The 21,072-nt window shown below is 57.0% G+C and overlaps 1 protein-coding gene across 1 annotated transcript; it reads left to right on the plus strand.

Annotated features, from left to right (window-relative positions):
• Window positions 1-279: 279 nt before the first annotated feature.
• On the plus strand, window positions 280-20,900 carry PKN1 (protein kinase N1). The gene is made up of 22 exons (XM_044253820.1): window positions 280-373; window positions 4,666-4,969; window positions 6,113-6,264; window positions 7,385-7,520; window positions 10,096-10,241; window positions 10,538-10,751; window positions 11,545-11,739; window positions 12,400-12,509; window positions 12,603-12,746; window positions 14,347-14,422; window positions 14,503-14,644; window positions 14,735-14,828; window positions 17,007-17,086; window positions 17,166-17,241; window positions 17,324-17,415; window positions 18,625-18,801; window positions 19,010-19,072; window positions 19,196-19,272; window positions 19,476-19,618; window positions 19,900-20,007; window positions 20,087-20,167; window positions 20,620-20,900. The coding sequence occupies exons 1-22, from the start codon at window positions 353-355 to the stop codon at window positions 20,821-20,823; spliced, it is 2,835 nt and encodes a 944-aa protein (XP_044109755.1). The 5' UTR covers window positions 280-352; the 3' UTR covers window positions 20,824-20,900.
• The last annotated feature ends 172 nt before the right edge of the window (window positions 20,901-21,072 follow it).

Here is a 21,072-nt window from a genome sequence, read left to right on the forward strand (position 1 = left end):
GGGGTGGGGAGCAGACGAGGTGATTTCAGCTGCCGACTGCGAGAAGCCTGCAGGCAAGACCCCGCAGCCCCGGGGGCCGCCGGGAGCCGCGCCCCCTCGGCCCCGCCTCCTCCCCGGGCGCCTACCTCGGTGGTCACGTGACCGGGCCCGGCGGCCGCTGGGGCCGGAGGGCGAGGCGCGCGGACGCGGCGGCCTGGCCAGGCGGGGCCCGAGCGGAACAGGCCGGAGCGGGCCGCGCGCTGGCGGGGGCTTGCGCCGCGCCCGCCCCTTCCCCGCCCCGCGCGGGGCGCACGCGCGCTCCTCTTGCCGCCCCTCCCTCCGCGCGGGGACCCCTGGCGGGCGGCGCGAGGACATGGCCAGCGACGCCGTGCAGGTAGGCGCACCTGTGTCCGCAGCCGTCCAGCGGCCGGGGACCCCCGCCCGCGCGTTGCCGGGGCCCCCGGGGCCCGGGCGGTCAAGGTGGGGGTCTCCCGAGCGCCCCGTGCCCCCTCCCTGGGCCGACACCGTGGAGCCAGCACTGTCCACTTTTCGGCAGGTGAAGGTACGCACCGAGGGGGAGCGGGGAGGTTCCGAAGGCCCCCGCCGCACCCCCACGCTCCGCCCCTCCTCAAAAATTAGAGGGGGAGCGGCGGAAGCGCTACTCGAGTGTCTGTGGCTGGCTGTGCGTCCCGGTGCCTGTCGCACCCGCCTCTCAACGCGGCACTCCCTCCTCCACCACCACCCCGCCCCCCCGCGTTCGGTTCCTGGCAGGTGCCACTCCACCTGGGGCAGGTGCCTGGCGCAGTGTCCCGGAGGGGAGGAGGCCGCTCAGTCCGTGCTCCTCCCCCTCACAACAAAGCTCTGGCGCCCCCCACCCCCGCCTCCAGACAGCTTTATGATGGTCCCCACGCCACCCAGATTGGCACCTGTTGGAGGAAGTGCTGGAGTCACCTCATTAGGTTGAAGAATGGGGGACCCACATGGCTACGCTCAGGGCTGCCAGGTGGAGCCATATCCCAGAGGGGGATTCTGTTGTACCTGGAACCCTACCTGGGCACGGGTGGCAGGGCTGGGTCACCCCTCCCACACACATAAACACACACAGCCTGGCACCATCCTGCCACCAGCCAGGTTCTCCAGGTACCACCTTGTGAACATCACAGCCTTGGACTCACCTTCCACATCTGTGACAAGCAAGGCCTCAGTGACTCCTGAGCTTTGGTTCAGAATCTGAGGCACATTGTGTGGCTCTGGTGCCCTCAGTGCCTCAAAATCCCTCTGTTGTCCTGCGGTTGCTGTGTAACTGGGTTTTCGTCTCCTTCTGCACCTGCCCCCAAACCCTCTGTGTCTCCCCCCATGTTCCCCTGTCCCCCACCCCAGTCCTGCTGATGGCCTGTCAGCCTTGCCGTGGAGCTGGGCGTATCTGGTGTTGCCGATCACATAAGGTCAGACCTTGGGGCTGGGTGGGCTGGGGTTTCTGCCTCTACCCTCAGCCCTGGGAGGGCTCTAGAGGATTCCTCTGGCTCATGCATGCACTTAGCATGTGCGAAACATGACCCGGGTGGAGGCTGTGATTCCTGGAATGAGGCTGGACCTGTGCTGTGGTCCCCCCTCCCATCTCTTCCCCACTCTTTCCCCCTCCTGGTCATCCCCCTCTTGTGCCTGCTTGGGCCTGCCACCCCGTACCTCTGTCTGTCCCGATGTATGCCTGTCTGTTCTGTGTCCGGCAAACGGATGTCCTGTCCAGATTCCGGAAACGCCCAAAGCATTGAAATTTCCGGACATGAGGGTCTAGAACTCTGGCTGCTCTGGGAAGGGGGGGATTCTGCGAGATGGGCCCTCTGGACCTGGGTCCCGTGTGCCATGCTGGGAGGTCGGGGAGCAGGGATTCTCCAAGGCTGGGCCAGGCTCCTGATCATGTGTTTGCCTTCCTGGCCTTTGGGTGACCCCTGCCCTCTTGGTAGGAGTGAGTCATCCAAGGGAAGAGAACCCAAGAGGCTGGGACTCCCTTCTTCCCCCCCCAGCTCTGGGTATTCTCAGGCCTCAGCTGCTATTCCTCTCTGCCTGGACTTTCCTTATTTGAGCTGGCTTGATCGTGGCTGTCCCCCGCTCTGCCCGCTAGGGATGGAATGGGGCTGGGTGGTGGGTGAGGTCTGGTCACCAGCTAGTAGTATTAGGTGAACATGATTTAAATTCCAGCTCTGTCACTTTCTCACTGTGTGTCCTGGACCCAGTGCCTTTGCCTCTCTGAGCCACGGTTCTGCCGCCAGAAAATCCGGCGTGTCCATCAATGAGGGTGTTCATTGTCCAAAGGAAGAGGTATAGATGGGCCTGTGTTCTGCAGGTGGGGCTGCTAGGCAGTCCTTACGGTGGTCATGGTCAGCAGCCCTGGGTGTGAGTCTCTGTCCTTTAATGCATGGTTTCTCTGTCTCAGCACTGTTGACATTTGGGGCTGAATCATTCTTTGAGGTGGGGGGCTGTCCTGTGTACGACAGGATGTGGAGTAGGCTCTCCGGTCTTGGCCCAACAGACGCCAGGAGCACTCCCTCCCCACCGCCAGCTGAGACAACCAAAAATGTTTCTGGTTGTTGCCCAGTGCCCCTGGAGGTGTGTGTGGTGATCACCACTCCCACTCCACCTGCCCCCCCCACCCCGCGCCCCAATCTGCAGCTGTCTCCTCAGCCTGTTTCCTTGCCTGGAAAGTGGGGGAGAATTGTGGCAGACACTCAGGATTCGTGTGATGGGTTAGTAGGATGGTGACCTGCGCTAAACCTTGCTGGGGGCAGCTGCCCTCCGGGTTGGCTGGGAGCCAACAAAGACTTTTCTCATCTGTGAAATGGGTTCACCCAGTGGGGATTCTCACTTAGTGCCAGGCCTGACGCTTAGCTGGTGATCAGATTGTGGGCACTCCCCTTTTAAATCCCAGCCATTCCTCCTGCTGGCTGTGGGGCCTCAGGGCAAGTTATGTCACCACTCCGGGCCTCAGTTTCCTTGTCTTGAAAATGGGGTGATAACAGCACCCACCTTGTGGACCTGCTTTAGGTGCCTAGGTGGAGCTCACAATAATTGGTCTTACTATTAATAGTCGTTCTTGGCCTTTATTGGGCTACTGGTTTGTGGGTACCCTCACCCCAGCCCTCCAGCACTGTCTCCTCATGATGTAGGCCTCAGGGAGGTGCCCCTGGCCTGGGTGGGCCCCAGCTGTGGTCACAGCGGTGAGTGACCGGACTGAGAGGAAGCCGGAAGTTGGGACGGCCTGCGTCTGCAAGGAAGGGGTTGGCCCATAGGAGCACTCCTTGGCCGGCATGTGCATATCAGCATACATGGGGTGGACACAGGGGCGTGCACGCATCTGCCTGCCTGTGTTTTGTGCACGTGCCTGTAGGTCAGCCCCTGGAGCCTGTATACACTCAAGGGAGCCTGGTCTCCTTGTCTACACCAGTAAGCGTGCGAGGTGTGTGTGTACCTTAGCAACCTCCTAGGACGTAGAGTTTGCCTCCTGAGAAGCAGACACTGAAGAGGGCACTGAGGGAAAAGGTCCCCTAGATGCCCCAGAGCCCCAGAGCTGGCCCCACGCAGGGGCTGCTGGGAGCTAGCAGGAAAGAGGAAGTGGCGGTCAAGAGGCCCTGGCAAGGCTGAGGTTCAGGAAGAGGGCGGGGCCCTTAGCCGGGACCCAGGATGGCGGAGGCCAATCCCCCTTTGGACCAGGAGCTGGAGGTGGGGGCTGGGGTCGGGGTTGGGGGACAAAGAGGACCCCAGTGACACAGGCCGGAGGCCCCGCCCTCTCTTGATTTTGGACCAAGGGGAGGAGATGGGTTTGGAGTTTTCTGTTTTGAAGATGAAATTATGTGGGGTGTTTTGACGCGCCCAGGTCGGGGAAATAGAGAAGGAAGCAGACAGGGCTCTGCTTTTTAGGGTCTAGTTATAGACAATGAGAGGAGGGGAGACAGAGATTGTCCCAGGACCTCCTACTTTGAGGGTGCAGCAGGAGAGAGATGGGGCCTGTCCTTAGGACGTAGTTTAGGGTTATAGTGGAGGAAGAGAAGCTGCCCTTGGCACCTCCCAGTTTGAGGACATAGCAGAGAGGAAAAGGGCCTGCTTTCTGGATCTCAAGCCCATTTTTTTCTTTTGGTGGGGGGTGGGCAGCAGAGACCTACCTTGATACTTCCTTGTTTGAGGAGCAGCAGAGGGAAAATGGAGCCTGCCCTTGGGACCTGGTTTTAGGGACAGTAGAGGAGAGTTGGGGCCCATGCTCAGGACTGCCTAATTTAGGGGGACAACAGAAGGGAGGGGGTCTGCCCTCAGGACCTTTTTTTGGGGGGCAATGGGAAATAGGGCCTGAAGTTGGAGACCTCCTAGTTTGGGGGCACACTGGTGACATAATGGGGCCTGTCCTCCAGAATTCTACTGTATAAGGAATAGATGAAGGGAGACAAGACTGTATTTATGGGGTCCCCTAGGCTGAGGGGACATGGAAGGACGAGGGCCCTATAGTAGGGACCTCACTGTTTGGGGTACTCAGGAAGCAGGGTCAGGACCTTGTCTCACCTCTCAGTTTTGGGGGGGCAGAGTTTATATCTTGGAAGCACCCAGGCCAGGAAGAGGCCAGGCCAAGCTGGCTGAGTGTGGTGGTCCATGCCCTGCCCCGGACTCCCAGCCCCACTGACTGTGCTCCATCTCCTGCAGAGCGAGCCGCGCAGCTGGTCCCTGCTGGAGCAGCTGGGCCTGGCAGGTGCTGACCTGGCCGCTCCTGGGGTGCAGCAGCAGCTGGAGCTAGAGCGGGAGCGGCTGCGGCGCGAGATCCGCAAGGAGCTGAAGCTGAAGGAGGGCGCCGAGAACCTGCGGCGGGCCACCACGGACCTGGGCCGCAGCCTCGGCCCTGTGGAGCTGGTGCTGCGCGGCTCCTCCCGCCGCCTTGACCTGCTGCACCAGCAGCTGCAGGAGCTGCATGCCCACGTGGTGCTGCCCGACCCTGCAGCCGCTGCCCGAGGTGAGCGGGGCTTGGGGATTCCACTGTGGTCTCTGGGAGCAAGGCTAGCCCTGTCCCTGCGGATCCCCAGGGAGACATGCCAGGTCATGACTGCCACCAGCCTCGACACGCAGTCCGATGAAACACCGAACCCAACACCCAGAGCAAGGTCTGACTGTCACACCAGCACCCAGACTACACCCGAGGACCTAGACGCTGTTGTGGGAATACCCAGAGACCTCCACGCCGCCACCCAGCACCCAGAGAGATGCACACACAGTCACATCGACACACAGACAGTGTCTAGAGCCGCTTACACATGGTTACACCAACCCCAGGATTCACACACACACAGCTGTCCAACCCTTACAGACGCACATGGTCCCAGCCGCAACTGGAGGCTCCCGTGTACAGTCAGACGAGACCTGCAGACTCCATTGACACCCATACGGCACCGTGGCAGGTCAGCAGCTGGAGAGCGACACTGTCATGTCTGTGCTCAGAGACCATCTGGTGCAATGAGCTGCGCACATAGGGTCCGCCCTTCCTTCAGTCACACCGCTCCCCAGCACACACACAGCCACGCCAGCATCCAGGGACGTACGGGTCAGACTGTACCAACACCCAGACAGACCCGGTACAGACACAGTCGTACCAGCACCTGGAGACCTGAATGGACCGTTTGCCAACAGCTGGAAATGTGCTCAGGGTCACCCCAGCACCCAGACCTTACATAGTCATGCTGAGTAACACCTGCCGTTTCATGTAGTTACATGAGCACCTGGGGAGACACATACTCAGCCACGCCAGCTCCCTCTGGGCATCGACGTGACCATACCCAAACCCACAGACTCCCGCACAGCCAGGGAAGTAGTTGGGGGCTCCTATACACAGTCACACCAACGCCAAGGACTCATGTACACCTGGATGCTTGTCCACACTCATTCATGCTGGTCCTGTGCTGGAGCTGAGGACATTTCCCTGGGAGGGCTGGGGTGGGGGGATCTTCTGAGCCCTGGCCCTCATTTCCTCCTCTCCCTGGCTTTGGGGGCAGAACCCAGGGTGGGCAAAGGGTGGATCCTCTCAGTTGGGCAAAGCCTCTTAGGCAGATAGAGGTGAGGCCTGTTGTGACTCTGTCCCACCTGACCCCCCCCCCGCCTTTAGATGCCCCCCAGTCCCCCGGCGCAGGTACCCAGGCCTGCTCAGCCACCAACCTGAGCCGTGTGGCCGGCCTGGAGAAGCAGCTGGCCATCGAGCTGAAGGTGAAGCAGGGAGCAGAAAACATGATCCAGACATACAGCAACGGCAGCACCAAGGTAAGAGCGGCTTGCTCACTGGGAAGCAGAGGACGGCTGCGGGGTGGGAACCGGGGAGCCACCTATATCCCTCTGCCCCTTGGGAAACTGAGACCCTTGGGGTTGGGGATGGAGGGACTGACAGGTGACTTGGAGGCAGGCCCAGGATGTGGGCAGCTTGTGGGGGCATATGAGAAACAGGATGGCTGTGTGTGGTGGTAGACGCAAGGCAGAGGCTGTCCCCCCAATACCCAGTTACCCCAGAGACTTGAGAGATGTCCATAGTCAGGGCGACTTTCACCCTCTGCTGGTGGCCGCTCTCTGACACGTAGACACATGGTCAGGTCAACGCTTGAATGTACATATGCTATGTTTCTAACATCAGAGACACCCCCACGGTCAGAGCAACATCTAGAGACACACAGGGTCGTATCAACACTTAGGCACACGTGTGCCCTATCCTGACATCCAGAGAGACGGCAGTAACAGCACTGGGAGACGCGTGGAGGATAGCCACCCCGGCCTCCTCTAGACGCAGAGACACAGCCCATCATATAACACCCAGGACACATGGCACAGGCCCACAGCACACCTGGACACACAGACACACAGACCATGACATTCACATCCAGAGTCTGGAGCTGTCACACAGACACCCCCACAGCCCAGTTCTGGTGTCTCCCACACCTACCCTGTCCCCACTGGACTCCCCGATGTGGCTGTAGTCGGGGCCCCACCCTCCCCTGGGGACCCTCACCCACATATGTGCCATTCTGACAGCTGACAGATACAGTGCCTCCCGATGCCAGGCATGGGTTGGAGCCCTGCCTGCAGATTAGCTCCTTTAACCCTCAGCCCAGTGGCAGACGGTACTGTTGGTACTCCCCTCGCTGCGGATGAGGGGACAGGCCCAGAGAGGAGGACCGGCTCGCCTGGAGTTATCCAGCGGTCAGGTGGCAGGGATTCCAGTGCTGGGGGCTACCTCTCCCCTCTGCACCTGGGAATGCACGGATATCCCTGCTGTCACACCCACACATCCTCCCCTGTGACACAGTCACCAGAGCCTGCGCAGTGTGGATAGAAGGCCAGCCCTCAGACCCCATTCCCCAGCCTGCCCCTCACTGCCCTTCCCCACCGGCAGGACCGGAAACTGCTGCTGACAGCCCAGCAGATGCTGCAGGACAGTAAGACCAAGATAGACATCATCCGAATGCAGCTTCACCGCGCCCTGCAGGCAGGCCAGCTGGAGAACCAGGCAGCCCCGGATGAGGCCCAAGGTGAGTCCCTTGCCCCTGCGTCCTGCTGTGCAGGACTCAGCTCCTGGCCCCATAGGGGGGTGCTGCTTGAGGCAGGGGGGTTGCTGTTGTGACTCACAGGATGACCCAAACCCATTCCTGACCGTCCCTGGGCCTGTTTCCTGTTTTGTCCTGTGGAAGCTTTGCACTAGGTGGTCTACTGGCTGACCACACCCCGGGGACCCAGGCCGCCCCTGCCTTTTTACTGGTGTGAATAAAGTTTTTCCGACATACAGGCATGTCCATTCATTTACTATCTCTGAAGGCCACTGTTGCACGGCGGCGGCAGGGCCAGGCGGGGGCCACGGAGCCCACATGTTCCACAGAGTTGAAAATACCTACCCCCGGCTCCTCATGAGAAGAAATTGCGGGCCCCTGGACTAGGTGGCTGCCTTGTCACATGGCCTCAGTTGTGTAGAATTGTGGGCGTCCACCGGGCGTGTCTGTTTCCATATGTGTGTCTATGTGAATGCCCAGGGGCGCCTTAAGCTAATTGTTCACCTGAATTTGTGACAGGATCGTGACTTGTGCAAGGGCAACAGAGGCCCTGCTGTTCATATGTGCCATTGCTGGGGGGACGCTGACCGTGGGGACCAGGGGCTGTGTGTGTGGCCCAGGAACTACGGCAGTCTGTGTGTCAGCACAACAGAGAGAGCGTTGTGAATTGTTAGTGGGTATTAGTGCATTTGGGTTGCCGTAACAACAGTTCCATACAACAGAAATGCCTTGCTCACAGTTCTGGAGGTGGGCAGGCCAGGATCAAGGTGCCACTCCCGTGTCTGGCCAGAGCCCTCTTCTGGCTTCACAGACAGCTGCCTTCTTGCTTTGTGTGTCCTCCCATGGTGGATGGGGTGGAGGAGCTCTCCGAGCGCCTCCCTTAGGAGGGCTCCATCCTCACTTCCCAAAGGCCCCACCTCCTGACCCCTAATACCATCACATTCGGGGTTGAGTTTCAATATGTGGATTTGGGGGAAAGAAAAACATTCAGCCCTTAGCAGTGGGGTCTGTAACCATGTGACAGTGTGTGTGTCTTTGGGGTAGGGGAGGCCTCCGTGTGATTGCTCACCTGTGCTGGGAATACTGACATGGGCTTTTCAGTAACTGTATATGATGGTGTGATCATGTCCCTGTGCCCCTGGGTGACATCATAACCTTGATTACTGGTGCAGTTTTGCCCCTTTAAGTGTAAGAGTCTTGGTGACTATCTGGGCACATGTGACAGCAGGCCAAGGGGCAAGAGTGTGACTGTGTTTGTAAGACGACATGCGTACGGACATGAGGTTTGCTGTAACACTGTGTCTGTGTTGTTGGTGCCTAGGTGAGTGTCACGCATCTGTGAGTGATACTGTGACTCTCTCTGGCCGAGGGCCACAGTCTGAGTTGGGGTCAAAATATAGGACAGGGGGACTGTCCTTGGAACCTACAGCCATGGATACTGTGGCCACAGCCTTGTGCCTCTTGTGTCCTTATGGCTATCCCTGTGCCATTGGGTGACTGTGGCCATCCTATATTGGGCCATGGCTGTATCCCTGGGACTTCGTACAGGGACATAGCCAGTCTGTTTCCCTGCAACATTGGGTCTCTGTGCCTGTGGGTGCCTCTCCACATGTGTGACAGTGTGATGGCATTTCTTCACCTGTGCCTGTGCCTTATCCACGTGCCAGTGTGATTATGATTATCCCGGGGCCAGAGTTAGAGCCCCAGGAGCTTTGCCACAGTGTAAATGTTTCCCACGAGGATGCTTGTGTCTTGCGATCATGTCTCTCTGCCATGTGACAATGTCCCTGTGTGGCGGTGTGGCTGTATCTTTGTGAGTGTGTGTTCCTCCACCTGTGGGTGACAGCGTGCCTACACTGGTGACAAAGCGATAATGCCACTGTTACCCTGTGAGTGACAGTGTGGTGGTCTCTGTGTGACAGTGCCCTTGTGCTCCCAACTGCTTTATATTTTACCGCGTGGACAAACACATTCATTTACCCGGACTCCTCCTGCAAGAAACAGGGTTATTGCCAATCTTTTGTTCCTAGAAAGAAGCTGCAGTGAATACCATGTACACGTGTCAAGTGCAGAGGTGTTTCTGTGGGATAAAGTTCCTGAACTGGGATTGCTGAATCGAAGGGCAATTTCATTTGTGATTTTGATAGATCTGGCCATTCTGCCTCCATGTGTCCCTGTGCCTGTGTGATTATCTCCTTCTGGCTGTCCAAATGCCCACAGTGTCCCTGTGATAGTCCCTGGCGATGAAATGGGACCCTGCCAACATGTCTGTCCTTTAAGCCTGTGTTGATAGTGTACCTGTGTATGTGACTGTCCCTGTATGACAGCCCAGCTCCGTCCCTGGGATGGCCCCTGTGGGTGTTTGGAAAAAGAGCAATTGCATCTCTGTGGGAATGTGCCTGACTGACCGTGACCCCTCGCTTGGGAAAAACGTGATGCATTCTGGTGGTGGTGTATCTATCCCCAGGGCCCGTCCCTGCGCATGAGTGCATGTCTGGGGCTGGGGTGGTTGGACCTGGGTTCTAGGCTGGCCTCACCACCTCGCGCTCAACGCCCACAGGGAGTCCAGACCTGGGGGCCGTGGAGTTGCGCATTGAGGAACTGAGGCACCACTTCCGAGTGGAGCATGCTGTGGCCGAGGGGGCCAAGAATGTGCTCCGCCTGCTCAGTGCAGCCAAGACCCCAGACCGCAAGGCGGTCAGCGAGGTGAGGGGTGGGGCTTCAGCGCAGTGAGGGGTGGGGCTTCGGTCAGGGGCTGGACCCCAGCAAAGGGGCGGGAATCGGCAGCAAGGGCCTTAAGGGCGAGGCTTCAGCAAGGGGCGGTGCCTCGGCGGGCCGTGCCTCGGCAGGGCGGGACCTCGGCCAAGGGTGGGGCATCAGCCAGGGGGTGGGGCCTAGCTTTATGGGGAGCCCAGGAATAGGACCCAGAAGATTTGAGAGCTTGGGCCCGGTGAGGCTTAGCCAGGCCCCACCCCAGCCCCACTCTGTCCCTCCTGTTACAGGCCCAGGAGAAGCTAATGGAGTCTAACCAGAAGCTGGGGCTGCTGCGGGAGGCGCTGGAGCGGCGGCTCGGGGAGTTGCCCGCAGACCATCCGAAGGGGCGGCTGCTGCGTGAAGAGCTTCTTGCGGCCTCGTCCACAGCCTTCAGTGCTCGCCTGACTGAGCCCTTCCCCCCCACGCAGTATAGCACCCTGTGCAAGCCCGCGCCGCTCACAGGTGGGTCCCTGCCTACCCCACCCATACCCCACGTCCGCAGTTCTGTACTCTCGACCTCTCCTCCAAGTCCTGAGGCCCCCTAACCTAGATCTCTGCTCTCCCTACCCCTGGACTTCCATCCTACTATTCCTTTGTTCTCTATTTTCCCAACCCTGTAGCCCTGGGCCCCATTCACTCTGGACTTTTGGCCCCAGCTTGCCCTCTGATTCTGAACTCTTGTCCCTATGCCCACCATGTCCCCATCACTACCCCTTCATACCTGGCCATGTTTCCTTCAGCCATAGCCCTCCAGCCCAATCCCACAACCCCTCACTCTCAGAACCCCGAGCCTTGAACCACTGTCTGCCCCCTGCCCCCAAAGCCAGCCAGCTCCTCCTTCCTTAGACGCCTCAGCCACTACTTCTGCCTTAGACCAGCCTTACCCAAGGCCCCTGCCCCCATCTCGGACCTCAGGTCAGCTCCCTGAGTCCTACCCTGAACCTCCTAGTCCAACCTGGCTCCCCACTGCCTCCGGCATTGACCTGTGCCTTAAACCTATCTTCTGTCACTAAATCCCAAGCATTCAGAGCACCTCCCCAGCCTGGCCTACCCCAGCCTCGCCCCCTCCCCCTTGCCCCATATTTTCACTTCTGGGCACAGTCATCCAGGATCAGACGCCCCTGCTCCACTCTGATTGTTCCTCACCAACTCCCACCAATATGCTGGCCACTTCTGGACATGCCCACTTCCCCTGCAGTCCCCTCCCCTTGGCTTGGCCTACCTTTGGGCCTCCCTGAGCCTGCCCCTCCCTCAGGAACCCTGGAGGTACGTGTGGTAGGCTGCAAGGACCTTCCAGAGACTATCCCCTGGAACCCCTCCCCCCCAGTCGGGGGGCCTGGGACCCCTGACAGCCGCACCACCTTCCTGAGCCGCCCAGCCCGGGGCCTTTACAGTCGAAGTGGAAGCCTCAGTGGCCGGAGCAGCCTCAAAGTGGAAGCCGAGAACACCAGTGAGTAGGCGTTAAGCCCTGGAGGGATGAGATGCCGTAGGGATCCTGGGATGTCACACACTTGTAACGCTTTAAAAAAACTGTTATATTCCAGTCCGTAGGATGGATTGTTTTAAAAGAAAAAAAAAATACAAGTGTTAGGGAGGCTGTGGAGAAATTAGACCCCTCTGCAGTGCTGTTGGGAAGGTAAAGTGGTTCAGCCACTGTGAAGAATGTTATGGCGGTCCTCAAAAACTTAAACATGGAATTACCCTACGATCAGCGATCCCACTTCTGAGTGTATACCCAAAAAAGTTGAAAGCAGGGACTCGAGTTGATATCTGGACATTCAGGTCTTTAGCAGCATTATTCACAGTGGCCAAAATGTGGCAGCATTTTGCGTCCCAGTATATACCTGCATGCATTTTTCCAGGGTAAATTCTTAGTATATTGCTGGAAGTTGCATATGAAGTAAAAGTGAATTTGGATCTCCACCTCACACCATATGCAGAAATCCCCTGGAAATTGGTTAAACACCTGAGGTGAAAGGCAGAACCATAAAGCTTGATCAGGGTCACATGACAGAGTGTAATGTGCGGGGGGGATTTTCTTTACTAAGATATGAGCTATGCTCCCCCCAACTCCAAACATTTCTGATTTCTTCCCCTCCCCTCATTCCAGGTGAGGTTAGCACTGTGCTCAAGCTGGATAATACCGTGGTGGGGCAGACATCATGGAAGCCGTGTGGCCCCAATGCCTGGGACCAGAGCTTTACTCTGGAGCTGGAAAGGGTGAGCTAGGTGGGGGATGGCAGGGCCTGGAGGAGGAGTAGGGGTTCCGGATCTTGGGCACCCCCAATGATGGCCCACTTCCTCTCTCTCGAGGCTCGGGAACTGGAGTTGGCCGTGTTCTGGCGGGACCAACGGGGTCTGTGTGCCCTCAAATTCCTGAAGTTGGAGGATTTCTTGGATAATGAGAGGCATGAAGTGCAGCTGGACATGGAACCCCAGGGCTGCCTGGTAGCTGAGGTACAGCCCTGACCCCTGACCTTGCTAAGACACTTGTTTCATCTTCTGCTCCCAATTTGCTGGAAGGGGAAGATCTGTTCTGGATTGGTCTCAGAACCTTGATTTAAAAATACATGTAATTAGTTAGTAATTGGTTTTAGTTATATCACTATGTCAGTGACATCACTTAAGCTGGGACTGGTTTTGTTCCAAGGGAAGAAATTTAAAAAAAAGAAAGAAAGAAAGAAAGAAAAAATAAATTACAAAATTTTACCAAGCCAAAAAAGAAAAGAAAAGCCTGGTGACATGTCAGGGTGATTGTTACCAAAGCTACAGTCCAGTAGAGAGAAATTCCTTCTGCAGTGATGTCAGGGTTAAGGTCTAAATTGGGGTACCCAACCCTTGGCACTATGGACAGGTGTACCCTAACAGGCCATATCACTCTTAGTTGCCCTGTGGGATTTCGAGAAGCGTCCCTGGTTTGTACGCACAGGAAGCCAGCACTACCCTCCCTGCAAGTTGCGACAGTCAAAAATGTCTCCAGACATTGCCACTGTCTCCCCTGGTTGAGAGCCCACGATCTAAATAACATTCCTAGCTGACCCCTTGTGTGTGAGCCAAGCCCTGTCCTACATGCTTTGCCGGCATTAATTTGTAAATCCTCACGACGACCCACTTCAGCCCCGTTCAGGAGGGATCATCCTTAGTCACATCTGACAGAGGAGGAAACAGGCAGAGTAGGAAAGTCAGCCAAAATTTTCCTCAATCATTCTTTAAATGTGCCCCTAACATATGCATGTGCCTGAAGGAAAAGAGCAGGAGAAGGGCTGACTTCAGGGGCAGGGCAGTGAAACAGTTTTCCGTTAGGAAGACCGGCTAAAACCAAGTGGGAAAAGTCGGGGTGGGAGTGAGGGTGAGTTCTGAGGCAGTCCTGCTCACCCTCAAGGTTCACTTAGAGCATTCTTTTTGTTTTTTCCGCCTCCCCTAAAGTGCCAGCCAATAGAACTTTCTAGAATTCTCTTGTGGATGAGCGTACAATAGTTGCATTCTGTTGTAGGTGGAAATGTTCTATACGTGGACCATCTAGCATATTAGCTGCCAGCCACTTGACGTGTGCCTAGGGGGACCTGGGAACTAAAGTGTTAATGTTACTTAAATTTTACTGAATTTAAATAGCCTTGCATGACTAGTGGCAACGGTATCACACACACTTAAGTCACACAGTTCTGTGACTTTAGCACCTTCCAGAAGATGCTTCAGAGTTGGGAGAATTCAGCTAGATTGGGGGCTTCCCCACATCCGCTGGAGGGCTTGTTGAAACACAGACTGTGGGGCCCCACCCTTGCATTTCTGATTCAGTGGGTCCAGGTGGGGGCCCAGGAATCTGCATTTCTGGCAAGTCCCCAGGTGATGCTGCTGGTCTGGGACCACACTCGGGGAAATCAAGACCCTAGATGATGTAACCCCAAATAGGTTACATTCTCTTAATATGCTGTTTTGGATGTGGTGCCATAGTGATTGGAACCCCCAAAACATAAGGGTGTGCATACCTGTACTCCTAAGGGCTTCCCCACCACCTAGAGGTGGGGGTGGGTTCCCACCCATTGGCCCCTCTTCCCAGGTTACCTTCCGCAACCCTGTCATTGAGAGGATACCCCGGCTCCGAAGGCAGAAGAAAATTTTCTCCAAGCAACAAGGTGAGGGGGTGGGCAAAATGGAGAAGAGGCCAGGGGTCCCCCAGTTATCATGAAGGGTGAGCCCATCCTTGTTGCCCCAGGGAAAGCATTTCAGCGCGCTCGGCAGATGAACATTGACGTTGCCACCTGGGTGCGGCTGCTTCGAAGACTCATCCCCAATGCCACGGGCACAGGCACCTTCAGCCCTGGGGCTTCTCCGGGAACTGAGGCCCGGTGCACAGGGTAAGGAGGGAGGTCCCTGAGGTCTAGGCTGTCCCTGCTTGCTTGCCAGGGTGCTGGGTCCCACACACCCCTTCCTTCCTTGTTCTGCAGTGACATATCTGTGGAGAAGCTGAACCTCGGGGCTGACTTGGATAGCTTGTCCCAGAAGAGTCCTCTGGGTCCACCTTCCAGCCCATCGAGTGTGGTGAGTGTCCCACTCCCTGTCCCCCTAAGCCTGGCTTGCGCAGCGTCAAAGCTTCCTCCTCCAAGCCTCTCTCCCAGCTCAGAGCCCAGAGACCACCAGGAACTTTCCTGGGTCACGCATCTCTGCTAGAAGCAGGGTCCCACTTTCTATCCTGAATTAAAACATAAGCTCAGGAGCCAGGCCACCTGGGTCCATGTCCCTCCTCCGCCAGTTCTTAGCTGTGTAACCCACGGCAAGCTGCTTCACCTTGCTGTGCTCAGTACACCGGCCCATAGAACGGGCGTGTTTAAAACTCACTTCGAGGCTAGAAGTCACGAGGGTGGTTTTCTCTGGCTGTGGGGTTACTGGTAGGAGGGAGATCCAAGGCAGCCCGTGGGGGTCGTGGCGACGTTGTGCGTCTTCTCTGGGTCAGAGATCAGCACGTGTGCCTTCTCCGTAAAGGGGCATGGAGTCAGTATCTTCGGCTTTGTGGGCCAGAAAGTCTCAGTCACAACGACTCAACGTGGCCTTGTAGAAAGCAGCCCTAGATGATACACACGTATGCCAGTGGGCGTGGCTGTATTCCACTAAAGCTTTCCTGATGGCCACTGACGTTTGGAACGTCATGTCACTTTCACAGATCCCAAAATGTCACTCTCCTTTTGATGTTCCCCCAACCCTTTAAAAATGTAAAAATGTAAAAGTTAGTCTTGGCTCACAGACTGTACAAAACCCGGTTTACCCACCCTCGCTCCGTGTGACGCATACCCAGGTGGACACTTCTGCACGGGCATTCCCCTCGGCCCAGCTCACTGGGTGCATTTCATACCTCGTTAAAAAGAGCTGAAGATGACAGTATATGCTTCTGTATTATATTTATAATAATAGCGTAAGGAGATACATCCTCAGATGAGTTTGGCAAAACAAAATCCCAAAGTTTAACACTGCCAAATGCTGGGCAGGACTCGGGGAAATGCAGTTGGTGGAAGGGGAGCAGTTGCTGCATCTCCTCGGGAGGGCATAGCTCGCTGGGCTGAAATCAGGACATCGTCCTGACCCAGGTGTTCCCAGTCTGGACACTCACACAAGCGCACCCCCAGGAAGTTTGCTGCAGTGGCCTAGTTTAGGCCAAAGTGGGCATGTCAGAGTCCATCCGTAGGAGAGCCAGCGCTAAGTAAACCGCAAAGTAGAGAAGGACGTGTGTGTGACAGGGGAGGCTGGCCTGGGGTGATTTCCCAGACAGATTGTCCAGCAGCAGAGGCAGGATGAAGGTGCCAGGAAAATGAAGCCTCTACCAGCACTTTCACTTGTGTGGGTATAGACGGTATCTAGAAAAGTACTCAGGAAATCATGAACAGTAGCTGGTTCTAGGGATGGTGGCAGGGGCCCGAGAGGCCCGTGCGCCCCACCAGATGGCCTATTTGGACTGATGGCCTTTTACAGCTGTGTCTGCAGAGGAGGAGGGTGAACCGGTTGTCATATGTTCCCATTTGCAATAGTAATTTTGAGTCTTTTCAAAGTTATAAGCACACATGTGCCATGAAGAATTAAGTAGTTCAGGGGCGCCTGGGTGGCTCAGTGGGTTCACACCTCTGCCTTCGGCTCAGGTCATGATCCCAGGGTCCTGGGATCGAGCCCCGCATTGGGCTCTCTGCTTCGCTGGGAACCTGCTTCCTCTTCTCTCTCTGCCTGCTTCTCTAACTACTTTTGATCTCTGTCTGTCAAATAAATAAATAAAATCTTTTAAAAACAAACAAAAAAGAATTAAGTAGTTCTTAGGGCAAGTAACTGTAAAGGAAAAATGTAGGCAAACAGTAAAAAATATTTACAGCATAAAAGAAAAGTGCAAGGGGTCAGGGAATATGTGTGTGTGTGGTGTGGGGGGTTCTGCTGGTTATTTGCTGTGATGGTTGGCTGACCACCCGTGAAGGTGACATCTGAATGAATGCCCGAAGGAGGTAAGGGAGCAGCTGTGCTGATGTGGGGGGAGAAGAGAATTCCAGGTAGAGGGAATAGCCTGTGCAGAGGTCCTGGATTGGAAACATGCCTGGTGTGTTCAGGGAACAGTGAGAGGGACAGTGTGGCTGGAGGGCAGTGAGCGAGAGGGTGAGTGGGAGGAAAAGCAAGGTCAGAGGTGATGGGAGCCTTGGCAGCTCTTGTGGTTATGGGGTGCCTCTGACTTCCCTCTCTCTGCTGCAGAGTTCCCCGATTCCAGAAACTGCCACCACCCCCGAGTTGCCTTCAGAGACTCAGGAGACCCCAGGCTCTGCCCTGTGCAGGTGACACCTCTCCCCTACTCACCATCCCCCTCCCCCCCTGCCTGCTGTCCTTGTCCCCACCAGTGTCCTCTCTCCACAGCCCTCTGAAGAAGTCACCCCTGACCCTCGAGGATTTCAAATTCCTGGCAGTGCTGGGCCGGGGTCACTTTGGGAAGGTGAGGCGGGGGCCAAGGAGTTGGGGGAATGGGGAGTCCCCGGGCTGGCCACGAAGGCCATTGCTCCCCACTGTGGTTCCAGGTGCTGCTCTCTGAATTTCGGCCCAGCGGGGAGCTGTTCGCCATCAAGGCTTTGAAGAAAGGCGACATTGTGGCCCGAGATGAGGTTGAAAGGTGGGGACCTGGCCCAAGCCCTCTGAGAACCTCAGTCTTTTCTTCTGGGAGATGGGAGACAGAGCAGTCCCCTCTTTGGAGCTGCTGTGACAGTGATTCATGACAGTCACTGGCACTTACTAAGATAGTAACTCTTGGAAAGCACCCACTGTGCGCCTTTTGTTCAGTAACTCACTTGCTCTCCGTGACAGCCCTATGAGGTAAATATTGTTACTGTTCCCGTTCTGCTGATGACACAGAAAGGTTGAGCAAGTTGCCCAAAATCACAGACGAGATCGGGCGCGTTCAGGGTGGTATGGCCGTAGACAAGTTGCCCAAAATCACAAAGCCAGTGAGCAGCAGGTCGGGCATTCAAACCTAGGGACTCAGGCCCTGAAGTCTGTACCCTTAATGGCACCATTGCCCAGGCTCTGCTTTGGATCAGGGCCCTGGGTTCAAATCCCACCCTGCCACAAGTGTGTTTAGAGACCCTGGGGAAGTCACTTTGCCCTTCTGATCCTTGGCCTCCCCATCTATAAAAGGGGCATAATAATGCTTTTCTTGTAGGGTTTTCAGGCAGATTAAGTAAGAGGATACATCTAGAGCATTCTACAGTACCTGGCCCCCTGTAAAAAGGCCCAGTAGAGGCGTCAAGGTTGTCCCTAATCTTTTTACATCCTTTTGTTAATCAGAAATCCAACTCAGATAGGCTTAAGCAAAAGAGTTTATTGGTCTGGGTCAGAAAAGTCCAGGGGTGGAGTACATCAGGCATGGCTATATCCAGGTGCTCAGATGACATCTCTGTCAGCTTTCCTTTTTGTGGGCTTTGCTTGCAGTCCTACCCCAGCAGAGTAAGGCTCATCCACTAGTTTTAGCCCTTCGTCCTTAATAATAACTGCAGAAACCCTGAGATTGAGCCCCACTCCCTTGGCTTGCCCATTCCCAAACCAATTTCTGTCTAGGAAGGTGGGTGCTCCAGTTAGCCCTCCCTGGCTGTGTTCCCTAAAGGGATACTGGGGGACTATTACTGGGATGACAGGTAGCTTCTGGGTACATGTTTAGCAGACAAAGCTGCTGAGGTTCAGAAATCTTAGGCAACTTGCCCAAGGTTGCACAGTTATGCAAGGTCCTCAGCAAACAGCTGACAATCAGGGACTTCTTGTGAGTATGGGAGTTGGGGGTGGAGGGGGCTGCTGTGGTCTCTGAGTCCCACCCCCCTACCCCGCCCAGCCTGATGTGTGAGAAGCGGATCTTGGCAGCAGTGACCAGAGCAGGACACCCCTTCCTGGTGAACCTGTTTGGCTGTTTCCAGACGCCTGAGCATGTGTGCTTCGTGATGGAGTACTCGGCCGGCGGGGACCTCATGCTGCACATCCACAGTGACGTGTTCTCGGAGCCTCGTGCTGTGTGAGCTACCCTCCCCCGCCACCCCCGTGCCTCAGCACCCAACAGGCAGCCCCCTTCCTACCACTCCACCTTTTGGCCCCAGCTTCCCCCCCAGCCTCCTGGAGTTTTCGGGGGACCAGGGAGCTGTCGAGGATGTGGGAGCCTGGCTTCTGTGGCCGGCCTGCCTTGCTGGGAGGCCTGGCTCCATCACACTAGCTTCTCTCTGCAGCTTTTATTCAGCCTGTGTGGTGCTGGGGTTGCAGTTTCTCCACGAACACAAGATCGTCTACAGGTGTGTGCCCTTGCGTGCCCGTGCTCCCGTATGCACATGCTGCCCACTAGGGGCCCTCAGGCTTCAGGCAGGGCCCAGACTCCCCCGCCTCATCCCTCTTTACATCCCCCCAACCCATCACAGGGACCTGAAGTTGGACAATTTGCTCCTGGACACCGAGGGCTATGTCAAGATCGCAGACTTTGGCCTCTGCAAGGAGGGTGAGGGGCGGGGCTGGGATTTGAAGGGCTGGCCTCTGGGGATTAGACAGAGTGGGGGAGGGAGTGGAGTCCCAAGCCCTACCTGGGTTACCCCCTACCCTGACCCTGGGATGGGGTGGCTGTCTGGGCCACCCCATGCTGGGCTGGGCTACCACCAGGAGTCCCCTTCTCCCCATAACCTCACATGGCCCTACTGTCCCCAGGGATGGGCTATGGGGACCGGACCAGCACATTCTGTGGGACCCCGGAGTTCCTGGCCCCCGAGGTGCTGACAGACACATCTTACACGAGGGCAGTGGACTGGTGGGGGCTGGGCGTGCTGCTCTATGAGATGCTGGTTGGTGAGGTGAGGCCCCAGCCTGCCCCGCCCTGCCTGACCCTGGGATCACGCTGGAAACTGCTTGTACCTAGGGGTGGGACCAAAAAGTGCCTCCATGTGCTGTGTGATAGGGACAGCTGGCTTTGCCTCCCTAGCCTCAATTTTCGAGTCTGTAAAATGGGGTGCTTCCCTTCCCACGTCAGCCAGCACCCAGGTGGAGTGGTGCGAGGAGCAGAGGGCTCAGATGGGGCTGGGAGGGGAGTTGTCAGAGGCGGGGTCTAATTCATCCTGGCTTTCCCTGTCCCCAGTCCCCATTCCCAGGGGACGATGAAGAGGAGGTATTTGACAGCATAGTCAATGATGAGGTTCGCTACCCACGCTTCCTGTCAGCTGAAGCCATTGGCATCATGCGCAGGGTGAGGAGTCCCCCAACTTGGGCCTGGGGAGGGAGTCGGGAGCCACAAAGGGGAAACTGATGCCTCCCCTCCCCACCAGCTGCTGAGGAGGAACCCAGAGCGGAGGTTGGGATCCAGCGAGAGGGATGCAGAGGATGTGAAAAAGCAGCCCTTCTACAGGGTGAGGTCACCCCAAGTGCCTGGCCAACTGCCCACCAGAGACCTGGTCATTCCCCCCACCCCAGTCCCTCAGGGCCTGTTCATTTCTCCCCTACCCGGATCTAGACACTTCCCCTCCAACATTGTCATCTCCATTTCCTACACCCTCCTTCACACCCACTGACCCTCCTACACCCACATCTACTCCCGGCTGGCCTGGTGGGGCCACTGCCCTGTGTATGAACCCCTCTCTCCCACCCCAGGGGTCCCCCAAGCTCACACTGTGATCCTTACTGGGCCTGCAGGCCCCGCTTGACGCCTCTCTTTTGTGACTCCTTATGCTTATCCCCACAGATGCAAGGCTGGATGGGGCACAAAGAGCTGGCCCCTCCTGCAGTCTGCAGCACCCCCCTCCTGCCCTCCCCCCACCCCTGGCTGACCTCTTCCTCTCTCTCCCCCTTCTCCCCCACTTAGACACTGGGCTGGGACACTCTGCTGGCCCGGCGCTTGCCACCTCCCTTCGTGCCCAAGCTGTCAGGCCGCACTGATGTCAGCAACTTCGATGAGGAGTTCACGGGGGAGGCCCCCACACTGAGCCCGCCCCGCGACGCGCGGCCCCTCACGGCCACAGAGCAGGCAGCCTTCCAGGACTTCGACTTCGTGGCCGGGGGCTGCTAGCCCTCTCCCCTGCCCCTGCCCTGACCAAGCTCTCAGTAGTTTTTAAAAAGGCCTTTGGGGTTTGCCCCATCCATGCATCTTCTGACTCCTCTTGTGTGCATGCCACCAAGTGGTGGCATGGGAGGCGGGCCAGGGGCTCGTGTACTTGGAAATGGGGAGAGTTGGTGGGTGCAGATCCGGTGGGTGGCCAGGGGCATAAGGAGTGACGGGGAGATGCCTTGGGTTATGGTATGGGGCGGGGGGTCACTT

The sequence above is a fragment of the Neovison vison genome, chromosome 6, assembly GCF_020171115.1.
Source record: "Neovison vison isolate M4711 chromosome 6, ASM_NN_V1, whole genome shotgun sequence".
Classification (NCBI taxonomy): Eukaryota; Metazoa; Chordata; class Mammalia; order Carnivora; family Mustelidae; genus Neogale; species Neogale vison.

Coding starts and splice junctions, on each gene's coding strand:
- PKN1 (XM_044253820.1), top strand. CDS start 353: ATGGCCAGCGACGCCGTGCAG. Junction 14,645..14,734: donor ACTGAGGCCCGGTGCACAGG/GTAAGGAGGGAG, acceptor CTTGTTCTGCAG/TGACATATCTGTGGAGAAGC. Junction 18,802..19,009: donor TTCTCGGAGCCTCGTGCTGT/GTGAGCTACCCT, acceptor TTCTCTCTGCAG/CTTTTATTCAGCCTGTGTGG.